This window comes from Psittacula echo (genome assembly GCF_963264785.1).
Source record: "Psittacula echo genome assembly, chromosome: 3".
Taxonomy (NCBI): Eukaryota; Metazoa; Chordata; class Aves; order Psittaciformes; family Psittacidae; genus Psittacula; species Psittacula echo.
The window spans coordinates 30,130,852-30,157,704 of NC_137736.1; the positions used below are offsets into that span (position 1 = coordinate 30,130,852).

Here is a 26,853-nt window from a genome sequence, read left to right on the forward strand (position 1 = left end):
TTCAGGTAGTTGCAGATAGTGATGTGGTCCCCCTTGCACCTCCTCCAGATTAAACACCCCCAGTTCCCTCAGCTGTTCATTATAGGACTTGTGCTCCAGACCCTTCATGGGCTTTGTTACCCTTTTTGGGACCTGCTCTTGCAATTCGATGTATTGTAGTGAGGGGCCCAGAACTGGACACGGGATTCGAGATGTGGCTTCACCAGTGCTGAGTACAAAAGGACTATCACTTCCCTAGTTCTGCTGGCCACACCATGAGAGTGTACAGGACGGGCAGCTTTTCATGTTGTTTTTTAATATGTACATTTACACCTGTAAACCTTAACTGCTTTATAGCCTTTGTTCTCCTGAGTGAATTCCACCTTAGTAGGTGATAAATTCTCCTGCCTCTTCATGCATTTGTGAAATGGCTTCCCCTGCAGTACTTACCCAGACAAAGGCTTAGTCTTTCACAATGTCCTCACTCTTTCCCCTAACATGGTTTTCAAAAAGCTGTGAGTGCCCCTAAGCAGCCATGCTAGCAGTAGATTAAGCAGTCATTTACTGGGCTCACCCAGAAAGGCTGTGGAGGCCTCTAGTGACCTGAGCTCCTGGCCCCTGCTGCCTTGCTGTGGGGCAGTCAATGCCTGGGAGGGTTGTTCCTACAGCCTCCATGAATGGCATTAGCTGGCTGTTAGGAAATGGTGACTTCAGTTGAAGAAAGCTGAAGGCAAGAAACAGTTCTCATCCTCAGCCTGAAAAAGAGGACCTGGATGCACCAACTGAAGGCCTTGCCAGATGGAAGGCAACAATTTATTTCCTCCCTGAACACCAGCATGTATTATTAAAAAAAAATTGAGAAAAACCCCTGTGTTTTTTATTAATGGTTCTTGATGGGGTATGGGTGAGCATGCAGCATATCCAGCCAATGCAATGGTGGCATTGATGTCAGAAAGGAAGCAACAAACACACAGAGCAATCAGCTTTGTTTTACAGCTTCCAACGTTATACTCTGGCTGCTCATCCTGATACAGCTTTGCCAGTATGCTATCTTCGTGAATAAACAATTCTAAAATCCATTGTTTCAGAGATATTTTTTGTTTCTATTCATTAGATAATGGTATTCTACATTTTTTCATTTCAGATTCGCCTTCTATGAAAGTCAGATTCTGATATTGGAACTTCCGGTGTGTATTGCCTCTATCTACTGCATATTCACTTACTTACCTAGGAAAACAAATTGATCAAATAATTGCAATGCAAATTGACCCGCTGAAAAGAATAGAAGTTTAAATCATGTTCCGCTGGCCAGTCATGTGGCAGAGAGATGTTTCAGGGCTGCACGAGTTCTGTTTCTGACTTAAACTGTCACAGCCTTCTGACTAGAAGAAAACAATCTGAAAACCATTGTAAAAGAGAGAGAAATTCTTATGAGAAATGAGAATTTTCTTTCCTTGTGCTGGTTTGCTCCTCAGTCACAGGTAGAAAATATAAAACTGAGAGTTTGCAAGTCTAAGGAAGGCAGTCCACAGATACCTGGTAAGTGATGCTTAAGACTACTTAAGGAGGCATGTCTTCTTAAACTGGGAGGTTCAAGTACAGCATCTGTTTAACAGCACATAAGCTGTTAATTTCATAGAAGTTTTAAATAAACTCCACCGATTTCCTTAAAAATGAGTTTTAGTGGTGTGAAAGGAATGGCTTGTGTTTCTATTAATGTGGTTTTATTTCTCATTGCCTAATTTAAGACACACAGTTACTACTTAGTGCTATGTTGGAATACATTAATTTTGTTTTCAGCAAGGAGTAGTAGCTCTGCAAGCTTGCCAAACATTAATCAAAGGATTTCAGATACTGCCAGGAAAGGATTAGGATAGTGAGGAGGATGGTATAAGAACCAGTAAAGAATAAAATGACATGTATTGTATACATTGTATCTCTGGCACTGCTTGTATTGAATTTCTTCAAAATGTAAAAAGAGTAGTATTTAAGGGGGGCAAAATTCCAGTGTCTGCTAGATATAATAATCTTTATATATATACATGTAAGGGTATGTCCCATTACAAGGAGTAGGTCTGTGAGAGTTATGTGTGCAGGCTTTAACTGCAATGTTTGCATTTAGCTGTAATGGTTGGACTTGATGATCTTAAAGGTCTTTTCCAACCTAGCTGATTCTGTGATTCTATGTTTTATTTTTCCAAGTTGTCTTTGAGATTCTTTACTTGTCAGAGGATATAAAATTGCTCTGAACATGGGAACTGAGCAATGATCTCAGCTTTTTGATACGTATTGTACCTCTTTTTTTTTCCACTAGGGTTGAATACCATTAACATTGTAGGACTGGTTGATGAGGAGGAGTTGGTTTTGTTGTTAGCTAAGGAAAAAAGGAAAGAGAGGAGAACAGTACACAGTGCTGAAATCTGTGGGAAGGTTTGTTTTGAAGGGTGAGTGGCATTAAGGAGATCCTGCTGAGGATTCTACTGTTAGGCAGTTTGCAAGTTTGTCTGTTTCTTTCACCCTCTCACCATTCTCCTTGGCTTTAGGAGGTCAGAAATCATTCTGATCTGAAGCAGGAGGTGAAGGAAGAACTCAAATCTGTCTGGAGGACTCTTCAGTTTTTTGTGTGGACAAACAGCAGAGTCTGAGACGGTAAGGGAAGATTATTCAAGTGAGACATTCTCTTTACAGCCTTTCCTCTTGGACCAACTGTCTTACCAGCTTTCTTTTCTTCCAGCATGCTTTTGAATTGCTTTGCAAAAAATGTCATTAATGTCCTAACTATGATATGGAATGGAAATGTGCCTTTTTCTCCACAGGGTAGGTTTCACTCTCTTTTCAGTCAGGAACTTAAATCTATTTTGCATTAGAAAACTTCAATGAATTATGAAATTATATTTAAGGGAAAAAAATAATTATGCTTTCAAAAACACTTTGCATTTTATTAGTAATGGTTGGACCATGGTGCCTAATGAAGCTTTATTGAGAGCATGTTTATGTCTTTGTTAGAGACAGAGCAGCTGTAACCCTTTACTTTGAAGTTCACAGCAACTTCCTAGTGACTCCAGAATTATTTATCAAGCAGTGACAGAAGGAAAGACAAAGTCTGACATATTGGACTGTCACACGGTATAAAGACTTAGAAAAATCTATTGCAGGGAAATCAGTCTGGCAATTGATGGAGGATTAAACATATGTTCTGTGTTTATACGCATAGAGTGCAATACTTAAAATTAGTCTCTTAGTTAATCCACGATCATCTCTAGTCCCCATGGACAGGCTACTTGAAGTACTAATGTTGTACTTGAACAATTTAATAATGATGAAAATATATATAGTTACATTTTATGTTGTTGATACTAAGTTAAGACATCTTAATACTCTTTCAGGAACTTTAAACATGATTATTGATTTATCACAGTTCTAAGATCTTATTTTCTGAAATATTATACCTCAGTGTCACCTTTTAGCTTCTGTTTGCCTTTGGAAACTATGCAATGAACTCAAACCAATGGCTGTGATTTCCTGGGAAAAGAATGCTGATGTGTGAGTTGCAAAGCTAGTGTTTTATGGTATCTTTGATTTATTATCTATTTCCCGGGTAAGGACTGGTTTATGCCGCTAGCAGCTTCCTTAAAGGTCATGTTCTGCGGTGTTTTTCTTTCTGACATTTGTCTACATTTGGCACATACAGAAAAATTAAGTTTGCAGATGTGACCTACATTGAGTATGATAATATTCCTGAAATAAATCACAACTAATTTACCAAGAAATATTACTGAGGAACTGTTTTAAATGTCAGTGTGTTAGTGAAATTAACTGTTGTTCTTTTATTAAGCATGCTGTTCAATTTTCAAAGTATAAAATCTGCTTTGAAGACTGTCTTTGCCATTTATTACTGAGCATGTTTGCACTCATAAAAGTTCCTAAATTGACTACAGTGTTACATTTATCTGGTAAGTTACCTAGATTATTTGTATGAAACTTTCAGTCCTGTCCTGTGTAGTTTATGCAAAGGGCTTGATGAGACCTTGTTATGACAAGATTATTTCAGTCTGGATACTTAAGAGAGGAAATCTTGACTGTGCTAAAACAAGTGGAAAAAATTCTCAGTGATTTCATTTGTTGGCAGCATTTAAATCAAATGTGAATGATACCTCCAGCCAGTGACACTGCTGGTACAGTTACTTTGTTCAGATGTCTTATAGGTACCTTTCTAATACAAACTGGCTTGATATTACTTACCAGTTATGAGTGATGTAGTTTCTATATATTTTTGCTTATTTTTTCACAGGTTTGTGAAATAAATAAATAGTGCTATATATCTTCACTCCGGTTTTGCACAGGTTCATGGCTGATCGGGTGCTTGTGATTGGCAGTGGAGGGAGAGAGCATGCACTGGCCTGGAAGTTGGCCCAGTCTCCACATGTAAAACATGTGTTTGTTGCTCCAGGAAATGCAGGAACAGCTGACAATGGAAAAATTTCAAATTCAGGTAAAAAGGCGGGGGGGGGAACATAATATGTGTCAAGCAATCAGTAAAACAGAACTGAAACAGTTTGTTTCATTTGGAACTGGCCACACTTGTGTTGAGTTGGTAGGAGATAACAGCTACTCTTTTCTTTTACTGGTACCACTAATTATTTAAGGCAGAAAGTTGTTTTTTCTGTATGTTTTGTTTCTGAATTTTAGAACTGCCTAATAAAACAAGCCTATAGCTTCTTAAGATAGTCAGGCTTACACAAGACACTGTATTTCTACACCTCATCTCACTGGTGTTCACTTGAATTCAACTCACTTGAATTCACTGGCCAATTTCAGCAAAACTCAACAGAGGAATAGAAGGCTTAAAGTTACTAAGTTCTGAATAGAAACTCTTCTGGTGTCAGCCTAGGCTGCTCATCTAAATTTAGCTACATCATGCACTGGCATTGAGTAAATCTCTGCTCAGATGCTGAAACTGAGTTTCTGTATGAACTTACCGTTTTATTTTTTGAAGCTTTTATCCTGTTATGATAAGCAGCTTTTAAAAATATATATTGATTACATCCAGCAAAGAAAATACATTTAACAAGCTAGCAGATGGGTATTTAAAAAAGTAGTACAAGTTGCAAATGTTCACTGTTGCTTCTGGACTTTGTTATTATTATACTGTTTGTTTTACTTTTCCCTTCATGGACTGTTTCATTATTTTAATATTACTTATTAGGGAGATAAAACAATGACATTTTCATCTCCCATCTCTTATTTAGTCTTTACAGTAGTAACTTAATTATATTTCCTTTTCCTTTTCAGCTGTATTGGTGAGCAATCACACGATTGTTACCCAGTTCTGCAAAGATCATAACATTGGACTTGTGTTAGTTGGAGAAGAAGCTCTTCTGGCAGCTGGTAAGGCTAAAATAAATTGACAGTAAAAATCAGCACCTTAAATTCTGCTTTAAAATGTCTTCTTTCAGGTCTTAGGATACACGCTGACTTGACTAAACAGAAGAGCAAGAAAATTTGGATTATCTTGTAAATGTAAATTGTAGTCACTTAAAACATGTGGCTTCATGGCTGTATGCTGCTTTTTGTATGTTAAAGATCAGCAGGGGAAATCATGCAGGATCAAGATTCAGTAATGGTTACAAGTATTCTTGTGTCTTCTCTTCTGCTTTTCTTTATTAAAGAATTTTCTTGCAATAGTCCTCATGTTGTTGCTGTATGCTACTGTACCCAGACCATCATCACGTGCATTTATTGTGATGTGGTACAGTAAGATCTCCATGTCTTCAACAGTGAACAGAAGTTCCAGACAGTCCTAACAGTAGTCATGGGGTGGTAATTGTGACAGTGCTTAGTAATGTAAAGAGCTAAAGACCTCTTAAAACTAAATGATGAAGCAGGTCAGTGGTTATGCAGAACTTTATTTTAAGGATTAGTTAGCTCTTCTGAGACAAGGAAACATTGTAACAGAGTGCCGGAATGGTTATGTGGCTTTCCTTTTCTCAGAAGGGCTTGGTATTTCCAAAGAGACAACTCAATTCTTTTGCTGTTTTTGGTAATTAGGGATTGTTGATGACTTGAGAGCAGCAGGAGTTCGGTGTTTCGGTCCATCTGCAAAAGCAGCCCAACTGGCATCCAACACCAGTTTTGCCAAAGCCTTTCTGGATCGACATAGGATCCCAACAGCAAGATGGAAAGCCTTCACCAATCCTCAGGAAGCTTGTAGGTTCATTATCAGGTAAATATTTTGATACTGGAAACTCCTCTGTCAGGTTAGCTATGCATTTGGCCTTCACCCATCATAGTTGCCTAGAACTTGGTAACTTTTCAATTGTTGTGCTTCTCAAGTAGCTACCTAATGTAATTAGAGACAGATGGTGAAGATGCAGGGAACTTAAACAGGTTAATCTTTCTGTTCACAGATCACAGCTCCTATTCACTTTCATCAGCTTCCTAAGGATGCTAGTTAGCCTTTTAAAAGACAGTAAAATTGAGATAGAGAAAAATATTTCAATAAATCTTTCTGTAAAGTTAAGAATCATTTGTACACAGACATATATTAGCAAAATGCTATCGTTGAAGTGATTTGGGAGGTACTGGTCAAATACAACTTAAGGAGGATCCTCTTACTTCTTCAAGGCTTGACAGCATCTCTTCTATATGGAGAGAAAAGTAACTGCATATCTCCACAATTGCTTTGAGCAGTAATACCTCTTAAGTCTCTGAGGATCCTTTGGGAAAGTAACTTACCGCTGTGGCTATTTTGGTCCAGTCTTACAGCAGCTGCTGTATTCAGCTACACTGGTCAATGGCTGTGTGTCAGTTTCAGGGACTTCTTGTCTTTGCTGTCATGTGCTACTAGCTCTAGTGAAACTTTTTTTTTTTCAATAAAAACAACCTTTTCACTGACTTTGCTCTGTAACAGTATTTAGTCTATATTAGGGCTATGCAGAGAAACAGGCCAGCAACTTGTATGTCTGTAAACATGCATAAGACTCAAAAAGGAAAACTGTGTCTCAGGTCAGCACACGGAGATGTGGAGAAAGGGAGTGTTGTGTGAGCCTGCTTTGGCTGCTTGTATAAATCTAGGGTTGAGATTTATCCTAATATAAATACTGATGTGGAAAAGAGGAATGTGATGTTGTTTCAGAAAACAGGGTAGTAGTGTGTAGAATCAGCTCTTCAAAGGGAATGCAAGCTAAGAGAAATGAATGGATAAAGTGTAGTTAAAATATGTTAACTTTATGCTATTTTGTTCTTTTTTTTTTCCTTCTAGATTTAGTTTGTGTTTAAGAGTAAGTGGAGCAATTCTGGGGTACAGTGTTAATACACTAGTTCTAGTATATCCTTTACATGGAAGACCTAACTCAGCCTTAACCTTACAATTCTAAACAGGACTTCCATAGTGATTTATAGGATTAAGTACTGTAATGTGGTGTTATAAACCAATAGATCATGAATGAGTTTGTCTTTCCAAACCTACGACAGGAATAAAACAGTAACCCAACTCAGGGAAAAGAGGAAGAAACTGTGAGGTGTTAAAGTTCGGTGACTTCTCCAAGGGTATGCACTGAGCTGGTGCCAGAACCAACAACAGGATTTCTGGTTCACAGTCCTGTGCTAAGGGCTGTTAGAGTCCATTCACCTCCATGACAAGATGGGGTAGCAGGGAGCATGTTTTTCTGATATGTTAGTCTTCAACCGTTCAGAAAAAAAGAAAGACTATAGGAGGCATTCAGTTTAAAAAATTATAATTTCATTGAATATGATAGGGATGCCTGAATCTCACTTTTGCTTTCATTTAAAGCACAGACTTTCCTGCACGAGTTGTACGCGCAAAGGGCCCTGCTGCTAGAAAAGAAGTGACTATTACAGCCAGCAAAGAGGAAGCCTGCAGAGCTGTCCAAGAGATTATGCAGGTGGATAAATCTTTAATTAATCAGTGGGAAATCCAGTTCTTGATGTTCTGTAGTCTGTGAGTTTGTAATTTCAGCCACAGGAAGCAAGTGTTTAGAGGAGAAGCTTGCCTATTCGACTTAGGAATTTCTCTGGATATCATCCTCAAATTCCATCTTAACAAGCCAGACTTTTCCTGTATGCTGGGTTTTGGGAGTTTTTTTTCAGTTAAAAGAAAATGAAGAAAGGATTTAGCCAATAGATGTCATGTTTACTAACTGGAGACTTTTTTTTTTTTACAGGACAGAATGTTTGGAGAGATGGTTGTTATTGAAGAATTTCTTCAAGGGGAAGAACTTTCTGTATGTGGTGGATGGTGTGGTTAAGTGCTTTTTTCTTTGGCATTACTGTTATACTTTACGCATAAATGCATGAGTTCATTGTTTCAAATAGGTTTTTTGTTTTATTTGCACTTACATCAACAAATCTGTAATCTAAGAAACTTGATATCATAAAAATCAATGCATGTTGTCAGTGGAATTTTCTTCTACATCAGCCATAAAATTGCAATTATGGTGATCTTTTTAGGTGGAAAATGTTCTTTTTTTCCCAGGGAGACCTGAAAACATGTTTGTATGGACTTTGTCTTGGTGATTTTGTTACATCAATAACTTTGTGCTAATATTTAGTGCCTGTTTTAGTTAGCACTTTCCTTTCCCTGGATTACAAGACTTAAGCAATGCTTACTATATGACACAGGAAAACTGAAAACAAGTTCTTTGTGCAAGTTTTGTCCTGCACTGAGAATACCTCACACTAGTTCAGGCCCCAGCTCTGCAAACACACAGGTTTAACTTGAACCATGAATAATTCTGTCCAGTCAATGACAAAGGCAATTCTTGTGCCTTAAGGTAAGCATATGTTCACGTGACTGATAGGTCAAGATCTAATTAATCAGAAGTGAATTGTTATGAGGGCCACCATTTCTCTTGATTATTTAAAAACAAGAAAGAAAGCTCCATGAATCCTTCAGGTCAGTGGGCTTGCAGTAGAATCCTGCTGCGTGTGGATTCTATTGCTTTCTATCTTTGATTCTTAAATTTTCCTGGCAGAACTGAGCCTCAGCCTGTGGACCAGCAGTGTTAACTTCTCTTATGACAGGACATTGTCACTGTTTCTGTGTTGTGTGCATCTCTTTAACAGTGCTTGTGCTTCACGGATGGTATCACTGTTGCTTCAATGCCCCCAGCCCAGGCCCACAAACGATTGCTGGATGGTGACCAGGGTCCAAACACTGGCGGGATGGGAGCCTATTGCCCAGTTCCTCAGGTACAGCAGTCCTCCTCAGCCTGCAGTAAGGATCACATCTGTGGTTAATAGGGCTCAATCTTGTTTCTATCACATAGGCCAGAGTTCTTCTGGAATTGATTGACACTGCTTGTATAAGTGCAATACAGGGCTCAAACTTTATTAGCTGTTCTTCAAGATTTAGTGAGCCAGTATTCTGAGGAGTGGTCTCTTAACTTTTTCATTATTCCTGAACTTAGTGTTTCTCTGCTGCTATTAGCATCCCTTGAAATGTCCCTACAAAATTCCTCACGTGCCTGCAGTCTTTGTGTCTTGAACATAGAATCATAGAATCATAGAATAGTTAGGGTTGGAAAGGACCTTAAGATCATCTAGTTCCAACCCCCCTGCCGTGGGCAGGGACGCCTCCCAGTAAACCGTGCCACCCAAGGCTCTGTCCAACCCGGCCTTGAACACCACCACGGACGGAGCATTCACAACTTCTTTGGGCAACCCATTCCAGTGCCTCACCACCCTTACAGTAAAGAACTTCCTCCTTATATCCAATCTAAACTTCCCCTGTTCAAGTTTTAACCCATTACCCCTTGTCCTATCACTACAGTCCCTAATGAAGAGTCTCTCCCCATCATCCTTATAGCCCCCCTTCAGATGCTGGAAGGCTGCTATGAGGTCTCCATGCAGCCTTCTCTTCTCCAGGCTGAACAGCCCCAACTTTCTCAGCCTGTCTTCATATGGGAGGTGCTCCAGTCCCCTGATCATCTCCTCGTGGCCCTCCTCTGGACTTGTTCCAACAGTTCCATGTCCTTTTTATGTTAAGGACACCAGAACTGCACACAATACTGTGTTCCTTGTGGTTGATTCCTAAAGCTGACTGCATTTTTTAAAATATGCTGCACAAGTATATTATTAGTGTTCTTTTGCTGTTAGTAGAGGAACAATCTTACTGTGTGCAGCTCAGGTTTCCTGTGTCTCAAACCTCCTTAAAATTGGCCTTCCGAAGAAAGAACCAAACAAAAAATCTTGGGATACAGAGGGTTAGTGTAGTTGTCCTTCAGACAGCAGCACTCTAATGAAAGGAGCGCAGTGGTTGGGGTTGGAGAGCAGAAAACATAGCTGAAGCATCTATGTACCCTAGTCCTTCCAGGTCCTATGAGGTAGTTCAGCAAATGTCATCACTGTCTCAATCAGTTTGATGTTGATCATCAGGTTCCAGGAGTTCTTCTAGAGAAAATCAATGATGCTATCCTTCAACACGTTGTTGATAGTATGAGACAAGAAGGAACAGCATATGTAGGTAAGTAAGCATTCACTTGAAAAGCAAAGTCATGTCAAGGTTAATTTCCTTGTTAAAGATTGCTATATAATTCCAAATATATATATTTTTTAAGTAGTTAATTTTTGCTTCAGTATTAAGCCTCACTGGTTTTGCTTTATAGCTCTTCCTTTGTTGAGAAGAATTTGCCTTTTCTCCATAAAACATATGTATTTTTATTAATTTTTTTTTTATTATGAATATTGCAATCAGACTCTTTGTAGTTCAGGGTGTAATACATACTTCAATTGTACTGTTCACTTCTCTAAACAGCAGTGTAAATTTTCTTAAGATCTTTATCTTCAGTCTGTTTTGAAAAAGTGAGGTCATGCTCACAACTGTCACTAAAAACCAGTGGCTGCTTTTGATACTGAAGAGGTGCTGAGGACCACACACATCTAAAGAGTTGTGTTCCAGCCTGAGATGTGTTCTGTGCTATTTGGTAACATTTTTACAATGCCCAAATCTGCAGTAAGAATGTAGTGGGAGTTGAGCATTTTCATGATGATGGTAGAGGACCTGATCCTTTGTGAGGTTTAAAATCTAACACTTGTTATTCTCTGGCAATTGGTTTTCTGATTATACAGTGAAAGACTTTCTTTAGATCACCATATGCATATATGTGTGTTGCAGTAGAAATTACCCAGTACCAACTTCAATAAATTTTTCTTTGATTTTGATTGTTAACAGCAGTAGTGAATTACTGGTTTGGTATTTTTGCCTGAAATACAGAGTTATGCATCTATATTCATGCATAACAATAGTACACTTAGTGGTAAGAAAATCACAAGGTCTGTGTAATGGAATGGGGTTTTATGAGAACTGGGTTTTTTTCATCCTCTCAGTTCCTTCTGATCTCTGAATCCCTGCATTTAGAGAACTGTAACAGAAGGCAGAACTTGACTTTCTGATGCAGAGACGTTGCTTTCTGCTGTATTCAGTCTAAAATGCAATGGAATATTCCTCAGGTTGCTGCTTCCCTTTTTTTTTGTTATTGTGGAATTTTTATGACTTGCATATACGTGCTTGCAGAATCCTTGCTCCTGATTCCGGATGATTTGCAGAAATGCATCCCACATTCCAAGATATGGTGTTGCATTTCATAGAGTCATAGCATAGTTCAGTTTGGAAGGGACCTTCAAAGGATATCTAGTTCCAACCCCCCCTGCAATGATCAGGGACATCTTCAGCTAGATCCGGTTGGTTGCCCAGAACCACATCCAGCCTGGCCTTGGATGTTTCCAGGGATGGTGTGTCCACTGTCTCCCTGGGCAACCTTTTAAATTTAATTTAAAGGTGTTCTTGAAAAGTAAGTGTTCAAATTAATTTGCTTGGCTGTGTTCTTTCTGTTTAGGTGTGCTGCAAACAGGTTTAATGCTTACCAAAGATGGTTTGAAAATTTTGAACTTTAAATGTCAGTTTGGTGACCCTCAGTGCCAGGTGAGTGAAAGATACTAGCAACTTAAACATGCTTCGTTCTTTCACCTCTGAGTGTTCTAGCTCACCTATAGGGAAATGTGTGCCATCTCTGAATCTGTATCTTCCTTCCCCCGAAAATGCAGATCTGAATGCAAATGTCTTTAGACAATGTATGACATGACTTGAAATTGTGGTTAGTCAGCTTCTGTGAATTATTAGTTAGACTGTAACTTAAAGAGCTCTTTCTCAGGTTTTACTTTTCTGGATAGAAGGAGAATGGGAGGAGCCTAATTTCATGTTCCTTCTACATAATCTCACATCTCATGTTTATGGATTTATGACTGTAGCAGAAAGATGCTGCAAATTAATGCTCACCTGTAGGTTCCAAATGTACTGGTATAGGGATTTTCAGTTTGGCAGGTACAGAGTTTACTCTATTAATTGAATTTTCCCTAAGTTGAATTTCAGCAAGTCAGCAAAATAAAAATTAACTTCTATCACAATGAAACTTTTTTGCAGGTAATTCTTCCACTGCTTAAAAATGATTTTTATGAAGTGATTCAAGCAACAATTGATGGCAAACTCTGCAGCTTCATGCCAGCCTGGTCAGAAAATAGTACAGCTGTGTGTGTGGTCATGGCAAGTCCAGGATACCCAGGGGACTATGACAAAGGCATGGAGGTGACAGGTAACAGCAATAGTACTTCAGTAGGTTTGCATTCTTCTCCCAGAAGCTCCCTGTACAGCTTTCCTCCATCCCATCTGTGACACCCTATTAGAGTCTGCTCTGATGCATCACCCCTTGTTCTTGAAGAACAGATAGCTGTTCAGCAAGATCTTGTAACTGGAGTGTATGCCTCTCCATAGATCAGTGTCTAAATGTTTAAAGGTACATGATTCCATAAAGCTCTCTCTGTAGCTGGTTACTGAGATAAGAAGTTGATGGGGAACTCTGTCCTCCTGGAACAACTCTGGTGTGTCCACATGGAGGACTTCCACAAACTGTGCTAGAAACGTGGGCTGCAATGTTGTCAGCACACGACTACTTTTTCCTATCTTTGCTCTCTTGCCAGCAGGTCGCATTATCTTAGCTAATGCCTGATGAGTGATAAGCGTGAGCCTTGAGGACCTGTGGCCTTTAAAATAGGAGCCGCACATTCCTCCACCATCAGCTTGGTTCCTTCCCTTGTGTCAGCCATCCAGGGTCATTGCTGTGTAATAATAGTAAGAACCTCTTCACAGGGCTGAAGGGTTTGGAAAGGTGGGCACATAGGCTTTAGATCCGTATTCATTTTATGTGTTAAAATTATTGTTGCTTAATATCTCATTAAGATTTTTTAAATGTTTAAAAACAGAACTGTTGCAGAACTATTTCCTTCCCCCTCAGCTGCTGCCTTGCCAGTACAACACTGTTCCCTCTGTAAAGCAACCCAGACAACTGATCTGGGGCCATCTTATTTTCATCATAATTCCAGTTACCCTACATCACCCAGGGAGAAGGTCATGTTATGTTGCTTTTGCCCTTGTTGAGATTTCTGTTGTCATATTCTCCTCATCCACTCTCCTCTTCTAATTCCCTTGTTGTATTTATTTTTTGTCAGTAGTATTGTGGGGAACTCTGCATTTCTGTAGCTGTGAAAGTCCGTACCACATAACCGAATGAATCCTTCTGGTATCAAGCTACCTTTTACTAGTCAGACTCAGGAACTTAACTTTTTCCAAGCTGATATTCAGATCTTTAGGAATCAGATGGTATGACCCCCCTGCTTGTTAATCAGAAAAAAAACCCAGTTGAAACAATGAAATTCAGTCCATTTGTTTATTATTATACTCCAGCCTCTGGAGTTGTGTGGGGTTTTTTAGGTTTTTTTTCCTATGTTGCATGTTGGTTGCCCATTTTAATGGCTCACCAAACATTTTATTCTGGAGTATTCTTTAAAACATGATGGGAAGGAGTTAGGTTTCCATTGCTGCAAGGCAGCTGGGGCTCAGCTTTGACCTTGTCAGGGCTGTCCTGTGGCAATGTAACACTCTGTACTTTCAGCAAGTCTAAAGGTCCTTTTTACTCATTTATAAAATCTTTATAGCTGATAGTAAGAGGGAAACTGCTTTGTTTTGCTTTTTCCAGATGATGGCAGCAGCTCCTCCTTTTCCTTTATTCTGTCCTCAAAATATGAAACTGAAACCCCCCAGAACAATTTTGCTTTCCTCAAACAGGGAAATAGATGGAGAAAAATTAAAAGAGCACACATCAACTGTTTTAGCTATTGGACAACCACCTGCAAGTGTCTGTAAAGCAATTCCAGGAGTCGAATTGTGTGGAGTGGACACTGCAGAATAGCTAGGGGAGTGCTAAGGTAACATTAGCATTAATGGTTTAATGTCGCTGAGAGGGGGGAACCCAGGCAGTAAACTGTGATTTTATGCAGGAAAGCTCTACACAAATTACCCAAAATTACAAAATACAGCACAGCTTTGCTCTGGCGCAGGGTAGTTATATGTCCTATTGTGGCTCCTGGATCTCTTATTTCTGTTTCTGTATCATCTGTGTCCTTACTGGATGTCTCAGAAGGGAGTCTTAGGACCAAGTGGAGTGGGATACTCTTCACTGGTAATGCTTTTCCTCAGAGGGAAGTTAAGGTGGGAAGCTTCATTGTTGTTCTTCCTTGTCTGAAGAAAGGACTTCAATCTTCACTGCTTTGCCAACATGGTATGTGATTTAAAAGTACTCAGAGAATTCTTTTTACTTTTGTAGGGCTGCTGCAAGCCAAAGAATTAGGGCTGCAGGTGTTCCATGCTGGCACAACGCTGAAGGATGGCAGAGTGGTGACAAGTGGTGGCAGAGTCCTCTCCATTACTGCTGTTAAGGAGGACCTGATGAAAGCACTGGGAGAAGCCAACAGGGGCATAGCAGCCATACATTTCAAGGGTGCCACTTACAGGAAGGACATTGGCCTTCGGGGTATACAGCTTCTCAAGCAGTCTCTGTATGTAAGCAAAGGCACTAGCAGAAATAGATGCTAGTCCACAGTTTTGTATCTGTTCCCATTTGTGTGCTCAATAATGATCTATGCAGAAAATATCACTACTGCTCCTAGCATGTCCTTTACTCTCTTCAGGGGTCTAATATACAAGGAGAGACATATGGAAGCTGTAACCAGTGAAGTTTTGTTTCATCAGCTGGAAACATCAATTGTAAGTGGTACCAGATCAGGTAAGACTGGGAAGAATCTTTGAATTTTCTTGGTACATTGAATAGAACAGAACTTTTTTTCGCCAGGAGGTGAGCAATGCATTCTTGGCATTGAAACTTGCGCTTAACAAGTTGGGCTGGGGTCACCAAGAAAACTCACTTTTTTCTCATCACTCCTCTTTTGCTTCATTAAAAAATAATTGGCTCACCATGGAGATGACTGCACATTATCAAGGTTAATCTAGGGAACAGAATAACTCCTGGATTAACGGAATGGAATCTGTCACTGGACAGAAGTGATCGGGCTGGCTGCATAGATGAGTACAACATCTGAACAGTTATTAGGATGTGGCTAACAATCACTGAACATGTTATTTGCTCTTCAGACTATATCCTTTCCTCTTAGCAGTGATCTACTGAGGAAAAATTCATGTTGATTTTTTCCCCTTAGAAAAAAGTAACTACATAAAGAGAAAAGGTGAGCTGTTAACTGATAAAATGTTTAACTTTTGCTGGGCACAATCCATAGGTCAGAAATACAGAATAATAAAGATCTGTTTACAGCACCGTGAAATATGTGACTTTGGGGTCCATGCTTCATAAAGCTGTGCATCTTTCTGTTAGTGGACACAGTGCAGTTTTCTCCAAGAAATCATAATTTGCAGTACTCTGTCTTGGGGAATGTTTTGGGTCTTTTTATTTCCCTTAAAATGATCCTTGACATGTTTGTATTTGGCAGGCTGTCATTCAGAAGTAGGAGGCTTTGCTGGTTTCTTTGACTTGAAAGCATCTGGTTATGAGGATCCTATCTTGGTAGCTCGAGCTAAAGGCCTTGGACCTAAACTGCAGGTAACTTGCAAGCTGACTGTAGCATGTTATCTCCCAAGACTGTTTTAAATTACACAGCCAATAGCACTGTCTGAACCTTCTGAGCATTATAGCTACATCTCAAGTCCCCCTCAATGGTCATTTGAGCTTTGTAGATGATCATTTGAGCAAGGCCTGTGTGTATCTTACTGAGAATATGAGGCTCTGGATATTTTGTGATGAAATGATAATAAAACAAAAAAATTAGCTGTGCACTTGAGGAACTAAGAAACAGAATTTCTGCAATAAGATAGAGGGTCCATTGGCTTCAAGAAAGATCAGTTCAAAGGAGTACAGGGGAGTGTTAAAATGATAACTGTCAGCTTAATAAACTGAGAGAATAAAATATGGAGAAGTGGCACAATTACCTTTGTCAAGGCACTGGGAAAAAGAAGAATGGAGATAAACATTAAAGGAGAAGAGAAGCCAATAGGTAAAGAATGCTAATTACACAAGAACACATAGGATAAGTTGAGTCAGGAATATACTTATATGTTGAATCAGAATAAGGATTTAATCAGAGAAGTGGAGGTCTGAGGCTGCCTTTTACTGGTCAAGCACAGCAGCTTGTTATGTTTCAAGTTGTTGTTTGTACCTTTAGCAATGGGATGATATGGTGTGGCTTCCCACAACAGCAGAGGACTGAACATAATAATCCAGAAGGTCTTTTGCAGTCTTACGTCCTTGGACACCTCTGAGTGTGAAAAAATTATTGGTGTTGGCTCATATGAGTCTTTGTTTCGACTGCTTGGCAGAGAGGCATCCCCAACTGCACTTACAGAGACTGGTCCCAAGACTCTTCCTTGGCCAAAAAAAGTTGGCTGATGCCTATACAAATTGTTACTAGATCAGTGGGAGGGAGATGCCATAATGCAGCAAAGGAGATGGGATGACTGGTTTCTGTGCCACTTCTACATCCACTAAATGGAGAAAGAAATCAGACTTGTAGTCCAAACTCAGGCTGTTTTGGTGCTGATCTGTTACCATTTTGAAGTCAGTGCTAGCGTGTATCTACATTTTTCTCTTGCCCATCTTTCTGTAGTGAGCTTTTCTGCACGGGTATAACTACATTGATAGAGCTTTGTCAGTAAAAGATAATTTACCTTTAAAATTTATTCATGCCTATTCAATCTTTGTCCTATTTCAGACCCTAAAATGGTAACTGAAAGAGGTGACTTGCACAGTGTGAGCTGGTGCTGTGCATCTACAAGCAGAACTGCTCTAGTGTAGAAACTTCTGCTTGTAATAAAGTAGTGTAAATGTTTCCACTTTATAGAAGCCATGATGTCTGAATGAGATTTCATTACCTGTAGGATGCAAACACCTTGATAATTTTTTGCAAACCAAATAGCAGCCTTCCTGAGGGAAATATTACTGCTCTGTGAAAGACCTGGCTTTCAAAGAGACCTAGAGACCAGGCCGATGTTGTCTGTGACATGAGTTGGCTGAGATCAAAAATTTCCTTAGGGACTGTGGGAGTGAAGTCTCATTCCCTGTGGACTATTAAGAAAACTACTTAACAAATTCTTTCAGTTTTGCTGCATAACCCAGTGAAATTAGTAGGCAAAAGTAAAGCAGAACACACAGTGATGTTTGAGCAACCTGATCTTATGTTTTGAAATTGCTGGGATGTTCTGTAGGTTGAATATCCTGGGAATTTGTAATTGTGTTTAGACACCTCTTATTCTGGATTTAACATAAATATTTCAAAAAGCAAATGAACAGACAACCCAAAATGCCAATTTCTGGGTAGCTGGAGCTAGAATTTGAATTAATGTTTCAAAAAAACCAAAAATAGCTTAATCTTTCCTCTGCAAGAAAGTGAGCTGTTTTCTCTTGATTTAAACTAGATGATGCACCAGGTTATTTTCTGCATGTATGTTCTGTAGTGATTCTTTTCAGGAAAAAGAAGGTTTCTGCTTATTTGGCTGATTAATATTGGAGTTTTGCATATTTCTTGTCACCACTGCTGGTTCCCACCATGTTTTGCAGATTGCACAAGTATGTAAAAGACATGACACCATAGGTCAGGACCTGGTTGCCATGTGTGTCAATGACATCCTGGCTCAAGGAGCAGAGCCTCTCTTCTTCTTCAGTTATTTTGCCTGTGGCAAACTTGATGCTGAAGTGACTGAAACAATCAAAGAAGGAATAGCTGAAGGTTGCAGAAATGCAGGATGTGCTTTCCTGGGTATGAATGCTCCTCTTCTTTGAGATTTGAAGATTCTGATGTTGAAATTATTACTAATGAAATAGACTTTGTAGGCAGGGGCAGTATGTGGCATTAGAACTGCTGCTTTCTGTTTCGTGGGAAAAACAGTCAAGCATTTGGACTTAAACTCTTCCTTATCTGTATAAAGGATCAGCACAGAGGGATGATTTTTACTGTTCATGCATTTGGATTCTAATTCTTGCTCCTTTACCCTTGTACAAACGAGAACAAAGCTGGATGCCTTACATTCTTGAAGTGTTAATATGTTTTCATTCCCTCTCTGATATTCAGTCGTAGCAGGGAGGTGCCAGATGAGTAGCATGAAATAATAATAAAAAAGTTTCTTCTTTTAATAATTTCATGAAGCTTTCTTTTGTTGAAGTCTTGAGGTGAAGTAAGAAACTAAGAAGGATTTTTAAAATATATCTGAATGTATTTCTTAGGCTGTATTTCTGCAACTGTCCTGGGTACATTCCTTGTTTTAGGAGATTCTCTAGATTTAAAATTAACAATAAAATATACTTACAGGTAGTGCTGTCTGCTTTCTGTCCCCACTTAGGCAAGGAGATGACTGAGGTGACGGGCATGTACTCTTCTGGAGAGTATGACCTTGCTGGCTTTGTGGTTGGTGCAGTGGAGCGAGGGCAGATGCTTCTGGGGCTGCAGAGAGCTGAAGAGGAGGATGTGCTTATTGGACTGGCCTCTTCTGGGATTCATGGCTGTGGCTTTAGCATCATAAGGAAGATTCTCTTAATATCCTCCTTACACTACTCCTCACCAGCACCTGGCAGTTGTGGTGACAAGACTCTGGGTACAATATCTTTCATCTCAAAAGCAAACCTGCAAATGAATTGTGTTCAGACATTTCCACAACTAGGTGCTGCCAAGGGTTGTTTACTTCAGGATGGGTTAGGGTTAGTTGAGTTTTGGGGTAGGTCTGTGGGCTTGCATCTACAGTTTTGGAAAAGCAGGCCAGCACTTTTTGCTACTTCCCAACATTGTCTGCCACAAAAAGCAGAAGAGAACCTGCTCAGAGAAGCATTCCCCTTAAATATCTAATGACCTTTTAAACAAATTGATTGAACTGACACTTTTGTTTGCAGGAGATATACTGCTGACCCCAGCAAAAATGTACAGTCCATCTTTGCTGCCTGTCCTTCGCTCAGGGCACGTGAAGGCTTTTGCCTTCATTGTTGAGGAGGGGTTGCTGGAAGGCATCTCCAGAATTCTGCCAGAACATGTCAGCGCTGTCCTAGGTAAACGTCAAAGATGACTGTTTCTGTTTGACAAAATTTAGATATAGCATGGACTTGACTTTTCAGCTTCAGTTACGGAGATACTCAGAAATGTATGTGGCTATGTAGTTCGAGACTGAATGACCCAAAGTCAGTGCTTTTCCAAAGAACCTACCAAAAGCATTCCTATTGCAAGTAAACATCAGCACTTGATGAGCACCAGTCTCTTTTTGGAGACGGGAAATTTAAGGAGGGTTTGAAGGCAGCTCATCTCTAGGGCAGCAGGTGTTTGAGAAGATTGATTGTTCTGCAAGACATCTCTCCATACTAAACATTTTGACCATACAGTGAAGCTGGTTGAGGGAATTAATTTGCCTGATTCACTACACACACACATACAAACACATCCAGATTTGATGCAGTTTTATGGCAGGTGGTAGCTTCCCCACAACAGATTAGCATTTGACATGTGTAAGTAAGCTAGATTTTTTTCTGTTGAAGACAAAATTGGGCAAAGTATTAAAAAGTTCAAAATATTAAAGAAAACCATATTCATGCAAGTCCAGAAATATTATGGGGAGGGTAAGTGGGAAGGAATGAGCCTGTATGTCTGTCTGTATTTCTCAAAAATGAAATTAGAAAGGAAAGAAATAAATCCAGCTGGCAAGGTGGTGCCTAGCTTGCTTGCCAGTGCCTGGAACCACAGAGAAGATAACAAGCCCAAGGGATTGTTAGTTTCTTAAAGTGAAGTCATGATGTCAAGTCTGCACTGTCAGACTTTCAACAGACAACCTAAGGCCATGCCCGTGTGAGTAGTATCACTGTCAAAGCCTATCCATGCTTCCCATCCGTGTGTAGAACACTCAGCCCTTTTCCAGTCTGCCCATCAATACAACTAAATATAGACTCTTATACTAATTATTGATTCTTTGAAACAGAAAATTAGGATCTGCTTAAGTAGTCTAAAAAAGCCAGAAGATGATTTGTCCCATGGCTCCTTTATCTCTTAGAAAGAGATGCAAGTCATCTGTAGCTTTTTTGTTCTGGTTGATGAGGGATTTGCCATCATTTCACACATGTTCTCATTAGAAGGCCTAGAAAAGTCTTGCCTCACACAAATTATGGCTAGAAACCTCTAGGTAAGCAGCACCTATAAAGTTGGCTGGAAGTTGGGTCAGTGCCCTCCTTGAACAGTGTTCTTAGAATAGCAAGAATTCGTATCTATCAGTTCTTGCAATACACCACTGTCACTGTATATAATAAAAGACATGCAGCAAACATTTGTGCTGACCATATACACATTTCAATCATTTTCAGATGCTTTCAGCTGGAAGATTCCAGAAATCTTTTGCTGGCTTTACAGAGAGGGGAACCTCTCTGTGGAGGAGATGGCTCAGACGTTTAATTGTGGGATCGCTGCAGTGCTGGTTGTGCAGAAGGACCTGGCTCAGCATGTTCTCAAGGACATACAGCGACATGAGGAAGCCTGGCTGATTGGGAAAGTTGTTGCCCCTTGTGATACAGGTTAGCAGGTGTCCTAATGGGAAAGGAAGACACTCACAAAAAATAAACAGAGCATGTTTTGATTCAAAATGTAACAGGTTCACCTGGCCTCACCTCAGCGAAGTTTCCACTTAAGGCTGTGCTACTTATTTTTTAAGTTGATACAGAGTAAGTTGTTTCAGAGTGTAAATCTGCAAAACGCTGAACATCTCCTGGGAGGCACCAGTTGTCATCAGTTCTGTAGGCACTGAGGAGACTCCCTATTGCAAAGTTTGTGTAGTTTACATCATTTTTCTGTGGTTTCACTAGGCTGACGTTCACATCTAGATTTCATTATTAAATACAGTGAGAAGTGACTGTCTTGTTTTCAGAGTCACAGTACTTGAATAATATCTTACTTAGGTACCTGCTTGAGACTTGAGTAATTCCTTCTAATGATGGCAAGGACTCAAACATTAGGTGATTATATGTTACCACAATCATGGTGATCAACCCCGCCTCCTTTGCAACCCCTTCCTTACTCACACTTATCCTGTGTAAAGACTGAGGATAGGCCACAGTTGTGTATAGTTGTATGTGATTGTAAGTCTTCATTCTGGTGTGTCCATTGATGGACATGGAGCAAGACATGAGCCAAAATCCCTCTGGAAACCAAACAGCTTTGTTGGGGGAGCAGTTTGGGCAGCCAAAATACAACATCATTTTTAGTGTAATTTTGCAACACAAGAGAAAGAGGAAGACAGGTATAAAAAATGGGGATAATCCTTGAAAAGACCATGCCTTACCTAGGCCTTTGTAAACAGTTCTGCCAGTAACACAAAAGAGATCAGCACAACTAGTGTGAGTTGATTTGTTCAAGTAGTATATGTTTTTGTAGTTGAGTTAGTGCTAACATAAATTCACTGCTGATATGTTTTCTTTTATTTGAAATTTGTATGATTAATAAACTATACAAAGTAAATTTAGATGGAGAAAAAAATCCAAGGTGTTTTAACGTTTTCCTCACATATTTGGAGAAGGTTCTCACATCGAAGTCAAGAATCTTCTAGAAGCTCTGCAGCTGAGCAGCCCCCAGCATCTGCTGAATAATGCTGTTGTTGAGAGTCAACACCAACCCAGAAAGAACAAAGTTAAAGTAGCTGTTCTCATCTCTGGAACAGGTGAGCTTACATTTATCATCACAGAGATAAATGTCCTTTCAAAGGAGTGGCTGAATCAGCCTGATACAAATGCATCCACCTTGCCTGTTTTCAGTAGAGTCTATGGAGCCTTCTAAACCCAAGGTTATATTTTGACTAGAAGTCAAGAAGTTGTATTGTACTGCTTAACAAGTGAGCTTTATTAATGCCCAAATTCCTTAATCCTCTTCTATTTGTGCAGTTGTTGGAAGCAAGATTTTTGTTAGATAAACAGGACTGAGAGCCAGTTGTCAGTGACACAGGTGCTCATCTTTTTCATGAATGTTTGCTCTCTTCATTTGAGGCACAAACCTTGCTGCACTCATCAGTTACGCAAAAGAGCCAGGCAGTTGTGCTCAGGTTGTCCTTGTCATCTCCAACAAGTCTGGTGTTGAAGAACTACGAAATGCAGCCCGGGCTGGAATTCCCACCAGGGTAAAGACACCCTTTTCATTTCCTTCTTATGTTTCATGTTTCACTTCTGTTTAAAACTTCTACTGAGGGTGAGTGGATGTAGCTGTCAAATTTACCAGTAGAGGCAGAGCTGAAAGCTGTTCAGTGCTCATTGGAGGCTGTGAGTCTTTCCCATCTCTTCAGTGAGTGCTCCACTCCAGAGTTAGGAAGGGACTTCAAACTGCAAGTGCTGTGACTATTTGGGTCTGAGACTGCAGCCTATGCAGGTCCAAGCATTTTACTTAAATCAGTAAGACTTCAGGCTCTGCAAAACACATAAGCATGTTGTCTACTTGGCTAATCCCTTCTTAGAAAGACCTTTGTCTCGTGTTGTGCTCAATCACTTTCAGTGGCACCACACTAGTCTTTTCTTCTGTCTGTGGTCAGTACAATAGCACTATGTTACAGAAATTTTCACTGGTTTGTTTCATAAAAAGAAATCTAGAAAGGCACTACCATCGTGTCACTGTGTTTGTGTAAGCATAGAACATGGCTTTCGAAAACATTCACCAACTTGGGATTTCAAATGCCACCCACCAAGACTCTTTCTTCTAATGTTAAATAAATTTGAACAGTTACCATGTCTGTACTGCGATGCACAGATGGAAATAATGCATGCTCCCCATGCATTAACAAAGTTTTCAGCAAGCTTCCTCAACACCTGAGTTGGATTCGTGATAATTTTTTTCTAGCCATAGAAAGACTCATCTCTAGGAAACAAAAGGAGATGTCTCAAAATCCATTCGCGTTTTTGTAGGCAAACACATGACAGATTGTTAGCCCCTTATTTGAATGTCCTCATGAACAGAGCCAGAACTCAACATTTACCTTGGGAGCTGAGGCTGAGAGGTGGAGTAGATATAAGAAAAGTTCCTGACTTCTCCTCCCCTTCCACAGAATGTCTGGCCCATGTGTTGTCTTTTAGATGAGTTTTTGCTTTTCATTGAACCACTTCAGACTAAACTGGTGATGGTGATACCAGTGAGTCATTGCTATTTTTACTTTAGCCTTTGGCTAGACATTCTGGAATCAGAGGTCAGTATCTACCAATGTGTTCTGCCTTATTTTCCTCTATACCACATTACCCACATGTTTCTCTTTTCACAGTTGGCTTCTCTTTGTGCAGTTTTTGTACATGTCCCAGAAAGCACCCTGTGTGATACAGCCACTGTCAGCTAGCAAGTGATTGGGGTGTTCCCAGGAATGTTTATATGAATGTGAAAAGTCACAAATGTCCTGAATGATGTACCCACTTGTAACGTTTTAAATCCTTGAGTGCCCTGGAATAAATGCAGTTTGTTTTCCCTTTGTTGCCCAAGTAGCTGCTCTCATTCACAGGAGGTTTATTGCCTTAATATGTTTTTTGATGTGTTTTAATGTTTTAGGTGATTGATCATAAGTTATATGGGAGTCGCTCTGAATTTGACAGCACAATTGACCGAGTTCTTGAAGAATTTGCTGTTGAACTAATATGTCTTTCAGGATTTATGAGAATTTTGTCCAGTCCTTTCCTCAGAAAATGGAAAGGTAAGAAATTAGAAATGTAAAATATTCAAATATGGATGCTTGCTCTCACCACAACAACACAGTCACAATTCTTTGTCCTTTGGTTAAATCTCTCATGGCCTTGCTGACACTGAGGTTTGCATGTTAACCAGTGGGGCTGCCCTACACTTTCATTTTTTCCAGCCAGTGGGACTGTGCTGGGATTCTTACTATGCATTGGCAGAGAACTGCCTTGTGCTGGCATAATGAGGAACAGAGGGGCAAAGTCAGGGTCACAGATATGGTCTGTCTGCCTTCCTTCTGGAAGGAGTATTGCCTGTGGACAGGCAGGAGTTTGGTTCTGTCTGCAGTAGGGAACAGGTAGCACAATGATGTCATTCATCAAGGAGCAGTGCTGGGGAGTTGTGTTGAACTTACTTCCTGCAGTTGTCACTCAGGAAAAAAAGGAAGAGAGACTGATTTCTCAGTTCGTCTTCCTCCTGTGCTGCCCTGAGGGCTGCACAGCATAGCATCACTCTGTACTGTGTGCTGGAAGTACAGCCTTACAGCCCCCTGAGTGAATGTGGCTCTGCCATGGGGCAGAGCTTTCTTTAGGCACATTCCAAGCCAGTGGAGGGGAAAAACGCACATTCCTCTTTCCTCTGGCTGCCTCATGTCAGCTCCCAGGGCTTTGCTCAGAAGTTATTCTCTCACTATGCGGATTGAATTTGGACAGGCTTCTTTGGGAATGATGTTTCCTATGAAAATCACTTCCATCTGTGCAGTGTCTCCGCATGTGGCTGCAGTGTGAAGTCCTTTGCTTCCAAGCCCCTCTTCTGCAGCATGAGGGCTGGTCACCTCGTAGGGGAAAGACTTACCACTATCTGGCCATCTACAGACACAAAAGCAAATGAGGTCCTTGACCTTAACTGAAACAAGTTTGCCCGGCTACTCACCTGTGTTCCTGAAAGAACACTGTTTCCTCAGATCAAGGCAGTGCTTTCTCAGATGGCCTTGGAGATCATCACACCATGTGTGTGTTTGGCTTTTTAACCTGAATCTGAACATGCCCTGTTACATTCTGACTGCAGTTGAGACTATTTAAACTCCTGAGTGGAGCTCAGTGCTGCTATTTTGAACTGATGATCACATCTCACTTTTATTTTTAAAGGAAATTCAGTTCAAATTGATTTTTTTTTCTTTTTTTTCTCCTCTCATACCAATGCCCAGGGAAAATTCTGAATGCTTCCCCATCACTTTTCCCATCAATAAAGGACAGAAATGCTCATCAGCAAGCCCAGCAAAGTGGACACAAAGTCACAGGCTGCACTGTGCATTTTGTCCTGGTAAGTGTCCTCTTGCCCAACATTGAGTAAGTTATGAAAAGGAATGTCATGGTTTAAGCCCAGCTGGCAACCAAGTACCATGCAGTTGCTTGCTTACACCCCCAGCCCATCCCCAGTGGAATGAGGAGGAGAATCAGAAGAGGTAAAAATCTGTGGGTTAAGATAAGAAAGGCTTAATAATTGAAATAGAAGTAAAATATAATGTAATAATAATAATAATAGGAAAGAGAGAGGAAGGAATAAACCCCACCAGCCAAAAGAAGTCCAAGTGATGCTCACCATCCGCCGACTGATACCCAGCTCGACCCAAGCAGCAGTTGGTCCCTTCTGGGTGACTCCCTCTGGTTTATATACTGGGCATGACATGCTGTGGTATGGAATACCCCTTTGGCTAGTTTGGGTCAGGTGTCCTGTCTCTGCTTCCTCCTGGCTTCTTGTGCCCCTCCTCACTGGCAGAGCATGAGAGACTGAAAAGTCCTTGATCAGAGTAAGCATTACTTAGCAGCAACTAAAACATCTGTGTGTTATCAAAATTGTTCTCAGACTAAAGCCAAATCGCAGCACTGCACCAGCTACTAGGAAGAAAATTAACTGTAATTTAAATTAAAGAAAATTAGCTGTACTCCAGACAAGACCAGGACAAGGAATTTGCTGTTTTCCTTTTATTTCTGAAGGCAGAAACAGGAAGAGGTAACAGGAATGTGTGGAAATCTTAGAATTGCTACCAGTAGAAACCAGAAGATATGGGGATTACAATGTGTTTGTGGTTTCTTAAAGTCCTGTCTTCTTCCTTCATATTATGGTTTGGGTTTTTTTCAGTTTCTCCTACTCAGCAAACTGCCCTCTCAATCTTCTAGCCTGCTGTACCCCCTGGTGTAATGTGGGTACCCCTAATGGAGGTGCAAGCCTCTCTAGATGTACTTCAGGCCTCCTGCACACAGCTACACACATGCATGCTGAGATCTCTCACGAGACTTTCTCTGCCCTGTCCACATTGGCCATAACCTTCCCAAGACTGTTCACCAGCGTCTAAAAGATTGCCACTATCCCCATTTCAGGAGGAATCTAGTCCAAAAGCAATGATCCACCAGGAGCCAGTATCTGTGAAGGCAGATGACACGGAGGAAATGCTATCAGAAAGGGTTAAAGAAGCTGAGTGTCGGGCTTTTCCTATTGCCCTGCAGCTGGTGGCCAGTGGAGCAGTGCAGTTAGGAGCCGATGGTAAAACCTACTGGAAACAAGAGAGCCAAGGTCTGTGTCTTCAAGAAGATAAGAGAGACTGCACATCGTCTCCCGTGGCTCTGGAGCCTCAAGAAGACGATGTGGTGTAGCCAGGTTAACAAGTGGTTTGCTGTCTGCTCATCTTTCCCTCTTCTCTTCTCCTCTGTGCCCTTGATGTGCTTCTTTTTGACTGCAGGCATATCAGCATCACAGGTTTCCATTCTGAGCCATGATCCCTTTCTGTTAGCTTGCAGCTTTAGT

General features: G+C 40.3%; 1 protein-coding gene across 1 annotated transcript; it reads left to right on the forward strand.

Annotated features, from left to right (window-relative positions):
- Positions 1–4,326: 4,326 nt before the first annotated feature.
- LOC308218617 (trifunctional purine biosynthetic protein adenosine-3-like) lies at positions 4,327–26,702 on the forward strand (the record flags this gene model as incomplete). Its single annotated transcript, XM_080612887.1, has 21 exons — positions 4,327–4,471; positions 5,272–5,367; positions 6,028–6,202; positions 7,772–7,883; positions 8,163–8,222; positions 9,064–9,189; positions 10,375–10,462; positions 11,835–11,920; positions 12,419–12,587; positions 14,655–14,886; positions 15,019–15,113; positions 15,832–15,941; positions 17,952–18,150; positions 18,731–18,982; positions 19,275–19,427; positions 20,724–20,930; positions 21,926–22,069; positions 22,392–22,522; positions 23,926–24,067; positions 25,256–25,371; positions 26,430–26,702. The coding sequence occupies 21 exons, from the start codon at positions 4,327–4,329 to the stop codon at positions 26,700–26,702; spliced, it is 3,111 nt and encodes a 1,036-aa protein (XP_080469013.1).
- Between the last annotated feature and the right edge of the window lie 151 nt (positions 26,703–26,853).